Below are 12,677 nucleotides of genomic sequence, written 5' to 3'. Positions count from 1 at the left end.
TCCTCTATCTCTAAACTCTGAAGTGTTTTAATCAAGAAAGCATGCTGTACTTTGTCAAATGCTTTTTCTGCATCTGCATATATTGAGAGGATCATATGATTCTTGTTCTTTCTCTTGTTAATGTATTGTATCACGTTGATTGATTTGCAGATGTTGAACCAACCTTGCAGCCCAGGGATAAATCCCACTTGGTCGTGGTAAAGAATGCTTTTAATGTACTGTTGGATGCTATTGGCTAGTATTTTGGTGAGAATTTTCACATCCGTGTTCATCAAGGATATTGGTCTCTAATTCTCCTTTTTGATGGGTCTTTGTCTGGTTTGTTGATCAAGGTAATGCTGGCCTCATAAAACGAGTTTGGAAGTTTTCCTTCCATTTCTATTTTTTGGAACAGTTTCAGAAGAATAGGTATTAATTCTTCTTGAAATGTTTGGTAGGATTCCCCTGGGAAGCCATCTGGCCCTGGGCTTTTGTTTTTTGGAAGATTTTGGATGACTGCTTCAATTTCCTTTGTGGTTATAGGTCTGTTCAGGTTTTCTATTTCTTCCTGGTTCAGTTTTGGTAGTTGATGCATTGCTAGGAATGCATCCATTTCTTCCAGGTTATCTAATTTGCTGATATAGAGTTGCTCATAATATGTTCTTATAATTGTTTGTATTTCGGGCGCCTGGGTGGCTCAGTTGGTTAAGCGACTGCCTTCAGCTCAGGTCATGATACTGGAGTCCCGGGATCAAGTCCCGCATCAGGCTCCCTGCTCGGCAGGGAGCCTGCTTCTCCCTCTGACACTCCCCCCTCTCATGCTCTCTCTCATTCTCTCTCTTAAATAAATAAATAAAATCTTAAAATAATAATAATAATAATTGTATTTCTTTGGTGTTGGTTGTGATCTCTCCCCTCTCATTCATGATTTTGTTGATTTGACTCATTTCTGTTTTCTTTTTGATAAGTCTGGCCAGGGGTTTATCAATCTTGATAATTCTTTCAAAGAACCAGCTCCTAGTTTCGTTGATCTGTTGTACTGTTCTTTTGGTTTCTATTTCATTGATTTCTGTTCCAATCTTTATTATTTCTCTTCTCCTGCTGGGTTTAGGCTTTATTTGCTGTTCTTTCTCCAGCTCCTTTAGGTGTAGGGTTAGGTTGTGTACTTAAGACCTTTCTTGTTTCTTGAGAAAGGCTTGTATTGCTATATACTTCCCTCTTAGGACTGCCTTTACTGCATCCCAAAGATTTTGAACAGTTGTGTTTTCATTTCCATTGGTTTCCATGAATTGTTTTAATTCTTCTTTAATTTCCTGGTTGACCCATTCATTCTTTAGTAGGATGCTCTTTAGCCTCCATGTATTTGAGTTCTTTCCAACTTTCCTTGTGATTGAGTTCTAGTTTCAAAGCACTGTGGTCTGAAAATAGGCAGGGAATGATCCCAATCTTTTGGTACCAGTTGAGACCTGATTTATAACCTAGGATGTGAACGGTTCTGGAGAATGTTTCATGGGGACTAGAGAAAAGTGTGTATTCCATTGCTTTGGGATGGAATGTTCTGAATATGTCTGTGAAGTCCATTTGTTCCATTGTGTCTTTTAAAGTCTTTATTTCCTTGTTGATCTTTTGCTTAGACGATCTGTCCATTTCAGTGAGGGGGGTGTTAAAGTCCCCCACTATTATTGTATTGTTGTCGATGTGTTTCTTTGCTTTTGTTATTAATTGCCTTATATACTTGGCTGCTCCCATGTTACGGGCATAGATATTTACAATTGTTAGATCTTCTTGTTGGATAGACCCTTTACATAGGATATAGTGTCCTTCCTCATCTCTTATTATAGTCTTTGGTTTAAAATCTAATTTGTCTGATAGAAGGATTGCCACCCCAGCTTTCTCTTGGTGTCCATTAGCATGGTAAATGATTTTCCACCCCGTCACTTTCAATCTGGTGGTGTCTTTGGGTCTAAAATGAGTCTCTTGCAGACAGCATATCAATGGGTCTTGTTTTTTTTATCCAATCTGATAGCCTGTGTCTTTTGATTGGGGCATTCAGCCCGTTTACATTCAGGGTAACTATTAAAGTTATGAATTTAGTGCCATTGTATTGCCTGTAAGGTGAATGTTACTGTATATTGTCTGTGTTCCTTTCTGGTTTATGTTGCTTTTAGGGTCTCTCTTTGCTTAGAGGACCCCTTTCAATAATTCTTGTAGGGCTGGTTTCATGTTCACAAATTCCTTTAATTTTTGTTTGTCCTGGAAGCTTTTTATCTCTCCTTCAATTTTCAATGGCAGCCTAGCTGGATATAGTATTCTTGGTTGCATATTTTTCTCATTTAGTGCTCTGAATATATCCTGCCAGTCCTTTCTGGCCTGCCAGGTCTCTGTGGATAGGTCTGTTGCCAATCTAATGTTTCTACCATTGTAGGTTACAGATCTCTTCTCCCGAGCTGCTTTCAGGATTTTCTCTTTGTCTCTGAGATTCGTAAGTTTTACTATTAGATGTCGGGCTATTGACCTATTTTTATTGATTTTGAGAGGGGTTCTCTGTGCTTCCTGGATTTTCATGCCTGTTTCCTCCCCCAAATTAGGGAAGTTCTCAGCTATAATTTGCTCCATTATACCTTCTGCCCCTCTCTCTCTTTCTTCTTCTTCTGGGATCCCAATTATTCTAATGTTGTTTCATCTTATGGTATGACTTAGCTCTCGAATTCTGCCCTCGTGATCCAGTAGTTGTTTATCTCTCTTTTTCTCAGCTTCTTTATTTTCCATCATTTCATCTTCTATATTACTGATTCTCTCTTCTGTCTCATTTATCCTAGCAGTTAGGGCCCCCATTTTTTATTGCACCTCATTAATAACCTTTTTGATTTCGACTTGGTTAGATTTTATTTCTTTTATTTCTCCAGAAAGGGTTTCTCTAATAACTTCCATGCTTTTTTCAAGCCTAGCTAGCATCTTTAAAGTGATGTTTCTGAACTCTAGATCCGACATCGTAGTAATGTCCATATTGAGTAGGTCCCTGGCAGTTTGTACCTCCTCTTTTTCTTTTTGTTGAGGTGATTTTTTCTGTTGTCTTTTTGTCCAGAGGAGAATAAATTAATGAGAGAACAAAATGCTAACAGGATAACAACATCCCCAGAAAATATACTCTAAACAAATCAGAAAAGACCTGAAGCCAGGGGAAAAGAAAGGGAAAGAAAGAAAAAAGAAAAAGAATAAAAAAGATTAAAAAAAAGATAAAAACAAACAAAAACAGAACAAAAAACAAAACAAAAAACAGAATATGATCAAATATGATCAGGCTGGTGCATAGATCAGTGCCACACACTAGATTTTGGGTGTTTTTTGGTCTGTTAGAAGAAAGTGCCTCCCAAAATTTTAAAGAAAGATAAACTTATATATACAAAAATAAGGGTTGATATGATGAAGGGATGGAATATGACTGTAAAGATGAAAATTATAAAAAATTTTATAGACGGAATTGATAAGAAGTTGTTTGAAAAAAGGAAGAAGAGGATTTTACAAAAAGGAAAAAAAGGGAGAGAATGTGATCATGCAGGAGAGTAGAACAAAACCATACAGTAGAGATTAGGGTATATTTTGATATGTTATAAGAAACTAACTCAAAATTTTAAAAAGAGAACAACTTATATATCTATGCCAAAAATACGGGTAACTACTATGAAGGGAGAGAATATGACTCTAAAAATGAAAAATAAAAATGTTTTTTTTAAAAAAGGGATTGATAAGATGTTGGTTGAAAAAGGGAAAATGAAAAATTTAAAGAAAAAAAAAGACAGTTAAAAAAAATAACTTTGATAGACTAAAGAATCATCGTAAAGGGCGCCTGGGTGTCTCAGTTGGTTAAGCGACTGCCTTCGGCTCAGGTCATGATCCTGGAGTCCTGGGATCGAGTCCCGCATCAGGCTCCCTGCTCGGTGGGGAGTCTGCTTCTCCCTCTGACCCTCCCCCCTCTCATGTGCTCTCTCTCATTCTCTCTCTCTCAAATAAATAAATAAAATCTTTAAAAAAAAAAAAAAAGAATCATGGTAAAAAAGCCATGGATTCTATGTGTAGTATTCCCCTAGTGCTGGAGTTCTGCCGTTCTCATTGATCGGTAAACTTGGTCTTGGCTGGTTGTTCTTGCTGATCTTCTGGGGGAGGGGCCTGTTGCTGTGGTTCCCAAATGTCTTTGCCAGAGGTGGAATTGTCCTGCCTTGCCTGACCAGGCTAAGTAATCTTCTCAGGTTTGCTCCCGGGAGCTTTTGTTCCCTGCAAGCTTTCTGTACAGGTTTGGAGGAGGAGAGTGAAAATGGCGGCCTCCCAATCTCTGACCCAGAGGAGTGGAGAACTCGGGGCCCCACTCCTCAGTGAGCCCCCAGAGAAAAGCAGTGAGTCACTCCCATCTCCCCCATCTCTGGCCACACTCTGTGCTCACCCGGCCTGTGACCAAGCGTTTCTATCTCTGGCACCCAAGCTGGTGTGGAGTCTCCAAACCCAGCAGATCCCTTGGTGCACTCCCACGCCACTCCTCCTGGGGAGGAAGGGGAGTCTCCCCAGATCTGCCACTTGTTGGGTCCGTGCTGGAAGCATTCAGTTCTTATTTCCAGTCAGCTCTCCCTACAGTCTACACTTGTCAGAGAGTGATCAAATTTAAATATCAGTTGAACATTTCACTCCTCTACTCAAAATTATCTGTGGTTTTCCTCTCATGCAGAGTAAAACTTAACAACTTCACATGAACTGCATTGTCCCCTGGTCCTGCAGCTATTTTTTTCTTAATTTACTCATAATCTAGTTTCTTACTTACCTGCTTCCCTGAGGTTGCACTAGACTCTGAAGCCCCCATGTAAGACCCACACCATGTGCTTTTCTTGGACCCACTGTTAATCATACTCTCCCTGGAACAACCCTCTTTGTGGCTCTATATGCACTCCAATTTATTTCTAATGTTTGTGTCTCCTGGTGACAGAAGCTAAGGTTAGAGCTCCCCTTTGCACTTTGATTCACCACATTGTTTTTCATGTAGAGGTGCCAAAAACTGGTTGTAGCCCATAGTCAGCACTCAGTAAATAATGACTAAAACACTGGATGCTAAAGCTAATCCCAGTCCTGTCCATAGATGCATAACCAACAAAGAATTAAAAACACAGTCTACTGATTACACTAATTATTTAGCGAGATTTATTATTGGCTAGTAGCAATTAGGCAACCCAATGGAGAAAAACATAACATTATTTTCCCTTTGGAATAGAGCAGCTTAATATATTATAACTCTTGGACAATGTTCAGGTGCATAAGAGACTAGTAAGAGAAGTAAAATTGCCATGCTCTTTAGGTCCCCTCTTTCTTCCTACTGTGGTATCAATAGAGCCAGTTTGGAAGTTATATTATTTTTCAGAGGATCAACACATGTAATCGTCTGTTTTGAAATGAGATTCTATAATATCCTTCTGCCCTTGTGATGGCAATACTCAATATAAGCAAGCTTAAAAAGACAAGTGGAACTTCCATGTGCCAGGTTTGGAGGTATACTATTAAATGACTGTTTGGAAGAAAAAAAATACTTAGGCTTAAAATATTTTAGATTTAATAATTTATTTTGGACGAGAAAAACAGGAGTTAAAAATACTAATTTTGCAAAAAAATGAAAACTAAAAAATGTAAAGGGATAATTTTATTCTTTGCTGCACAAATTGTTTGATTTAACAGTTCCAGGTTTCTCTGTGGTGAGTTTCAATGGGAGAAATATATATTTCAAAATTTTCTTCAATTTAAGGTGTTCCACTTTTTATGAATTTTAATAATTATATCATATTATAATATTTTATTTAGAACATATATGATAATTACCAGGTGTATAGCTGTTAGTGATATATTTTGGCATTTAATACACTAAGTTTAAAGTATTAAGTGTTAAATTAAATCATGATAGTTAATAAGAGTAAGTGATGAATAAAGAAACTGAAGATGAAACTTAAAAAATAATAACACTAAATGTTGAAGGTGGAGTGCTATATTTTCATCCCCCAAAACATTAATCACATGTGTATGAGTTAGAATCTTCAAGAACTCTTTAAGGCAATATTTCCCAATCATTTTTTATCTGTCACATTAGAAGTAACAAACATATATGGGTTTTTCTTACTCCATCACTCTAGCTGTTAGTAATATTATAAGATGAAGAATTCACAGTATTTTAACAGGGATATATATATATATATATATATATATATATATATATATATATGATCAAATTTAATTTAATTATGACAAACATATATTTTTTATATTATCATTTTTCCAAATCCAACAACCAGTATTTATTCAGGATCTTTCCATGGTCCATCACAATGGAGAGAGGCTAATCATGTATTTAGGATAATTAGAATAAGATGGTGTGGGAGAGAATATTGTATAGTACAATCTTAATATTTTACTAAATTTACATGAAGGTTGATGAATAAAATCTGTACAAATAGAAGAAGCTGGCATGTCACTGTAAAAGAAATTAACAACCACACTCATCAGACTAAAAGTATTTTTATTTACTGCAACAGTGTGTGGTCCCTTCTTCCTGCCACAGATTCCATTTCCATCAATCTTATGGGATGGAAAGAGGAAGACAAGGAAGGGGATTGGGTAGGGGTGGGCTTAAAGACTGTAATAGGTTGCAAGTACATGCATTTTAGGACTAGATGTATAAATATGATGAAAAATAAAAAAAAGAAAGCATGTAGAGAAAACATTTTTTAACTCATAGTATAATGGGAAAATCAGCTGACAGGGGGAATAGTGAATAAATTGGTGACTAGGAGGCCAGTAATCTTGGTTCATATAATGTAGGATTTTTGATACCTACAGTAATCAGGACATGTATCATATGGAAGTATGCACATAAAACCATATAATTTTATGATAAATAATTTGAGTATTATGAATGAGAAAAAAGTTAGATTGATTTATATTTAATCTATCAAAAATTTTAAATATATGAATATCTCTAAACCGTTTTGCAGACAGTAAGGAAGTTAAAGATTTCATAGATTGCAGAAGGTCTGTAATCATTTTTCCCACTATTCAACTTCTTGAAGGTATGCCAAAACACGTTTTGTTGTTCATGGGATATGAAGTGACCTTATGACTGAGACACAATTGAATAGTAGTTGGTTTGTCACTCTGAATTTACTGAGAGATATAAGAAGGTAGATTGTTGTTCAGGTTTTGATAAAATCAGTTGAAATTTTCAGTACTTCAGGATTTTTCACAGGACATATGTGGACAACATAATAATGGCACATTTACATGATTTGAAACTAAAGTGGTTCAATAAAGAAGTTTTATTCAAGTAATGATTGATGATCAATATACTGAGTAGGAGCTAGATGAAAGTAATTTCTGTGTTTAATAGTTTGCATGACTGCCATATTTAGAAACCATTTTATGTTCAATACTGAAAAAAATTGAGGATGATATTTTATTACTCTATTTTTATACAGATTATGCCTCCAATGCTGACAAATCTCACAGTTGTGATAGAATTTATCCTCATGGGATTTTCTACCAACAAAAATATATGCATTTTTCATTTAGTGCTCTTCTTTTTTATTTACTTCTGTGCTCTGATGGGCAATGTCCTCATCATCATGATCACAATTTTGGACCAGAATCTTCACACCCCCATGTACTACTTCTTGAATAATTTATCCTTTTTGGATCTCTGCCTAATTTCAGTCACCATTCCTAAATCCATTGCCAACTCCTTGTCTCACAGTAACTCCATCTCATTCACTGGCTGTGTTGCCCAGGTCTTTCTGGTGGTTTTTTCAGCAACTACAGAACTACACCTCCTGACAGCAATGTGCTTTGACCGCTATGCTGCCATATGCCATCCCCTGCACTATGAAATCATCATGAACAAAGACATATGTGTTCAGCTGACAGGTGTATCTTGGCTGGGTGGGGGTCTGATTGCTCTGATGCACACAGTTGGTACTTTCTCCTTATCCTACTGTGGGTCTAACATAGTCCATCAGTTCTTTTGTGACATCCCCCAGTTATTGGCTATTTCTTGCTCAGAAAATTTAATGATAGAAATTGTACCTATTCTCATTAGTGTGGTGTTGGATATCTGTTGTTTTATTTACATCATTATTTCCTATGTGAACATCCTTTCCATTGTCAAGAAGATTCCTTCAAGAGAAGGTCAGTCAAAAGCCTACTGCACTTGCCTTCCACATCTGGTGGTAATTATATTATTTCTCTTCACTGGCATCTTTGCTTATCTGAAGCCAGCTTCAGGGTTTCCTTCTATTAGTGACCTTTTAATTTCTATGTTCTACACTATGGTGCCTCCAACCTTCAATCCCATTATATACAGTCTAAGAAATAATGCCATGAAAACATCACTGCAGAGGTTGCTAAAAAAAATATTCACCAAAAAGTGAAAGTTATTTTCTCTTTTTTTTTGAATTTTCAATAATAAATACCATCTACAAATTTACACACATTATTTCTTAGTATATTTGCTTCAAATTTTTCTAGAACTCTTTTAGGTTTAAAAAAATTGAGAGGGAATACAGAAATTTTCCATATAACCACTACATCCACAAATGCATAACCTTCATGAGTAACAATATAACTCACCAGAATCACATTTTTTTATTCTTATGTTAATCCCCAAACATTACATCATTAGTTTTAGATGAAGTGTTCCATGATTCATTGTTTGTGCATAACACCCAGTGCTCCATGCAGAATGTGCCCTCCTCAATACCCACCACCAGGCTAACCCATCCTCCCACCCCCCTCCCCTCTAGAACCCTGTTTGTTTTTCAGAGTCCATCGTCTCTCATGGTTCATCTACCCCTCCGATTTACTCCCCTTCATTCTTCCCCTCCTGCTACCTTCTTCTTCTTCTTTTTTTTTTCTTAACATATATTGCATTATTTGTTTCAGAGGTACAGATCTGAGATTCAACAGTCTTGCACAATTCACAGCGCTCACCATAGCACATACCCTCCCCAATGTCTATCACCCAGCCACCCCATCCCTCCCACCCCCCACCACTCCAGCAACCCTCAGTTTGTTTCCTACAATTAAGAATTCCTCATATCAGTGAGATCATATGATACATGTCTTTCTCTGTTTGACTTATTTAACTCAACATAATACCCTCCAGTTCCATCCACGTCATTGCAAATGGCAAGATCTCATTCCTTTTGGTGGCTGCATAATATTCCATTGTATATATATACCACCTCTTCTTTATCCATTCATCTGTCGATGGACATCTTGGCTCTTTCCACAGTTTGGCTATTGTGGACATTGCTGCTATAAACATCGGGGTGCATGTACCCCTTCGGATCCCTACTTTTGTATCTTTGGGGTAAATACCCAGTAGTGCAATTGCTGGATCATATGGTAGCTCTATTTTCAACTTTTTGAGGAACCTCCATACAGTTTTCCAGAGTGGCTGCACCAGCTTGCATTCCCACCAACAGTGTAGGAGGGTTCCCCTTTCTCCGCATCCCCGCCAACATCTGTCGTTTCCTGACTTGTTCATTTTAGCCATTCTGACTGGTGTGAGGTGGTATCTCATTGAGGTTTTGATTTGGATTTCCCTGCTGCCGAGCAATGTTGAGCACTTTTTCATGTGTCTGTTGGCCATTTGGATGTCTTCTTTGGAAAACTGTCTGTTCATGTCTTCTGCCCATTTCTTGATTGGATTCTTTGTTCTTTGGGTGTTGAGTTTGATGAGTTCCAGAATCACATTTTTTAACAAAGATATACCTACACTTAAACCTCATGATTAATCCATAGTCCATAGTTTACATTAGGGATTCTCTTAGTGCTTTACATCTATGGGTTGGACAAATACATAATGACATACAGTCATCACTATAATGTCTCACAGAGCATTTGTACTACCCCAAAACTCCACCACACCCTGACCATTTTTGTACCCTAACCCCCATCAGACCAGGTATTCAATGATCTTTTTATTGTCTCCATATTTTTGGCTTTCCCAGAATGTCATGTAGTTGGAATCATATAATATACAATCTATTCAGATTGGCTTTCCTTATTTAGTACTATACATTTAAATTTTCTCCATGTGATTTTGTGGCTAGATAGCTCACTGCTATATAATATCCCATTATCTTCATGTACTACAATTATTTATCCATTCACCTACTAAAGAACATTTTGGTTCCCTCCAAATTTTGGCAACTAACAATAAAGCTGCTCTAAACATCCTTGTGCAGTTTTATTTGTGTACATAAGTTTTCTTTGGATAAATATAGAGGGGCATGTTTGCAGGATTGTGTGGTAAAATTATATTCAGTTTTCAAAATTTTAATTCTAGTATGTTTAACATAAAGTGTTATATTAGTTTCAGGTGTGCAATATAGTGATTCAACATTTCCATACATCACCCTGTGTTCAGCACAACAAATGCATTCCTTAATCCTCATCACCTATTTCATTCATCTCTCCACCCACCTCGCCTCTGGTAACCATCAGTTTGTTCTCTGTACTTAAGAGTCTATTTCCTGGGCGCCTGGGTGGCTCAGTCATTAAGCATCTGCCTTCGGCTCAGGTCATGATCCCAGGATCCTGGGATTGAGCCCCGCATCAGGCTCCCTGCTCCGTGGGAAGCCTGCTTCTCCCTCTCACACTCCCCTTGCTTGTGTTCCCTCTCTCGCTGTCTCTCTCTCTGTCAAATAAATAAATAAAATCTTTTTTAAAAAAAGAGTCTATTTCCTATTTTGTTTTGTTTTTGTTTTTTTCTTTGCTTAATTGTTTGGTTTCTTAAGTTCCACATACTAGTGAAATCATATGGTATTTGTCTTTCTCAGACTGACTTATTTCACTTAGCATCATACTCTCTTTCTCCATTCATGTCTTTGCAAATGGAAAGAATTCATTCTTTTTTATGGCTGAATAATATTCGATTTTATACATATATACCACTTCTTATTTATCCATTCATCTATTGATGCTCATTTGGGCTGACTCCATATTTTGGTTATTGTAAGTAATGTTGCAATAAACGTAGGGGTATATGTGACCCTTTCAATATGTTTTTGTATTTTGGGGGTAAATCCTCCAATAATGCAATTAATAGATCATAAGGTAGTTCTATTTTTAACCTTTTCAGGAGCCTCCATACTGTTTTACACAGTGGCTGCACTTGTTTATATTCCCACCAACAGTGTAAGAACATTTCATTTGCTTCACATCCTTGCCAATTCCTGTTTTGTTCTTGTGTTGTTGATTTTAGCCATTCTGTCTGGTATGAGGTGATATCTCATTGTGGTTTTCATTTGCATTTCACTGATGATGAGAGATGTTGAGCATCTTTTCATGTGTCTGTGGGCCATCAGGAAGTCTTCTGGGAGAAATATCTGTTCATGTCTTCTGCCCATTTTTAATTGAATATTTTTTCCTGGGTGTTGAGTTATATTAGTTCTTTATGTATTTTGGATACTAACCCATTAGCAGATATGTTATTTGCAAATATCTTCTCTCATCACATAGGTTGCCTTTTAGATTTGATTGCCTCCTTCACTATGCAGAAGTTTTTATTTTGATGCAGTCCCATAGTTTATTTTTGCTTATTTCCCTTGCCTCTGGGGACAAACCTAGAAAAATTTTGCTGTGGCAAATGTGGGAGATATTACTGCCTCTGTTCTCTTCTAGGACTTTTATGGTTTCAAGTCTCATATTTAGCTCTTTAAGCCATTTTGAATTTATTTTTGTTTATGGTGTAAGAAAGTGGTCCAGTTTCATTCTTTTGAATGTAGCTGCTCAGTTTTCTCAATACCATTTGTTCAAGAGACTATCTTTTTTTTCTCCATTGAATATTTGCTCCTCCTTTGTCAAAAATTAATTGGCCATATAATTGTGAGTTTATTTCTGGATTTCTATTCTGTTCTATTGAAGTATGTGCCTATTTTTGTGTTACTGCCATACTATTTTTATTACTACAACTTTGTAATTTAACTTGAAGTCTGGAATGTTACACCTCCATTTTGCTTTTCTTTTTCAAGATTGCTTTGGCTATTCAAAATCTTTTGTGGTTCCGTATAAATTTTTAGGATCCTTAGTTCTAGTTCAGTGAAAAATACTGTTGGTGTTTTGATAGGGATTGCATTAAATGTGTACACTGCTTTGTGTAGTATAGATATTTTAACAATATTTGTTCTTCAAGTTCATAAGCATGGATTATCTTTCCATTTTCTTGTGTCATCTTTAATATCATTCATAAATGTTTTATAGTTTTCAGAATACAGACCTTTCACTTCCTTAAGTTTATTTCTAGGTATGTTATTATTTTTGGTACAGTTGTAAATGAGATTATTTTCTTAATTTCTCTTTCTGCTGCTTCATTATTGCTGTATAGAAATGCAACACATTTGTGTGCATTGATTTTGTGTACTGCAATTTTACTGAATTCATTTATCAATTTTGGTAGTTTTTTTATTGAGTCTCGTGTTTTATATATATAGTATCATGTCATCTGCAAAGAGTGAAAGTTTTATTTCTTCCTTACCAATTCAGATGGGTTTTGTTTCTTTTTGTTTTGTAATTGCTGTGGCTAGGACTTCCAATACTATGTTGAATAAAAGTGGTGAGAATGAACATTCTTCTCTTATTCCTGACTTAGAAGAAAAGCTATCAGTTTTTTCCCA

The 12,677-nt window shown here is 36.4% G+C and overlaps 1 protein-coding gene across 1 annotated transcript; it reads left to right on the top strand.

Annotated features, from left to right (window-relative positions):
* The first annotated feature begins 7,481 nt into the window (after positions 1-7,481).
* Positions 7,482-8,426, top strand: LOC123842064 (olfactory receptor 14A16-like). The gene has a single exon (XM_045871497.1). It carries the CDS (start codon positions 7,482-7,484, stop codon positions 8,424-8,426), a length of 945 nt encoding a protein of 314 aa, XP_045727453.1.
* The last annotated feature ends 4,251 nt before the right edge of the window (positions 8,427-12,677 follow it).

The sequence above is a fragment of the Mirounga angustirostris genome, unplaced genomic scaffold (assembly GCF_029215605.1).
Source record: "Mirounga angustirostris isolate CCGP_5_RB_7025 unplaced genomic scaffold, mMirAng1.0.hap1 SCAF_7, whole genome shotgun sequence".
NCBI lineage: Eukaryota > Metazoa > Chordata > Mammalia > Carnivora > Phocidae > Mirounga > Mirounga angustirostris.
Note: the sequence above shows the minus strand (reverse complement) of the source record. Positions and strands in the feature narration are given on the sequence as shown.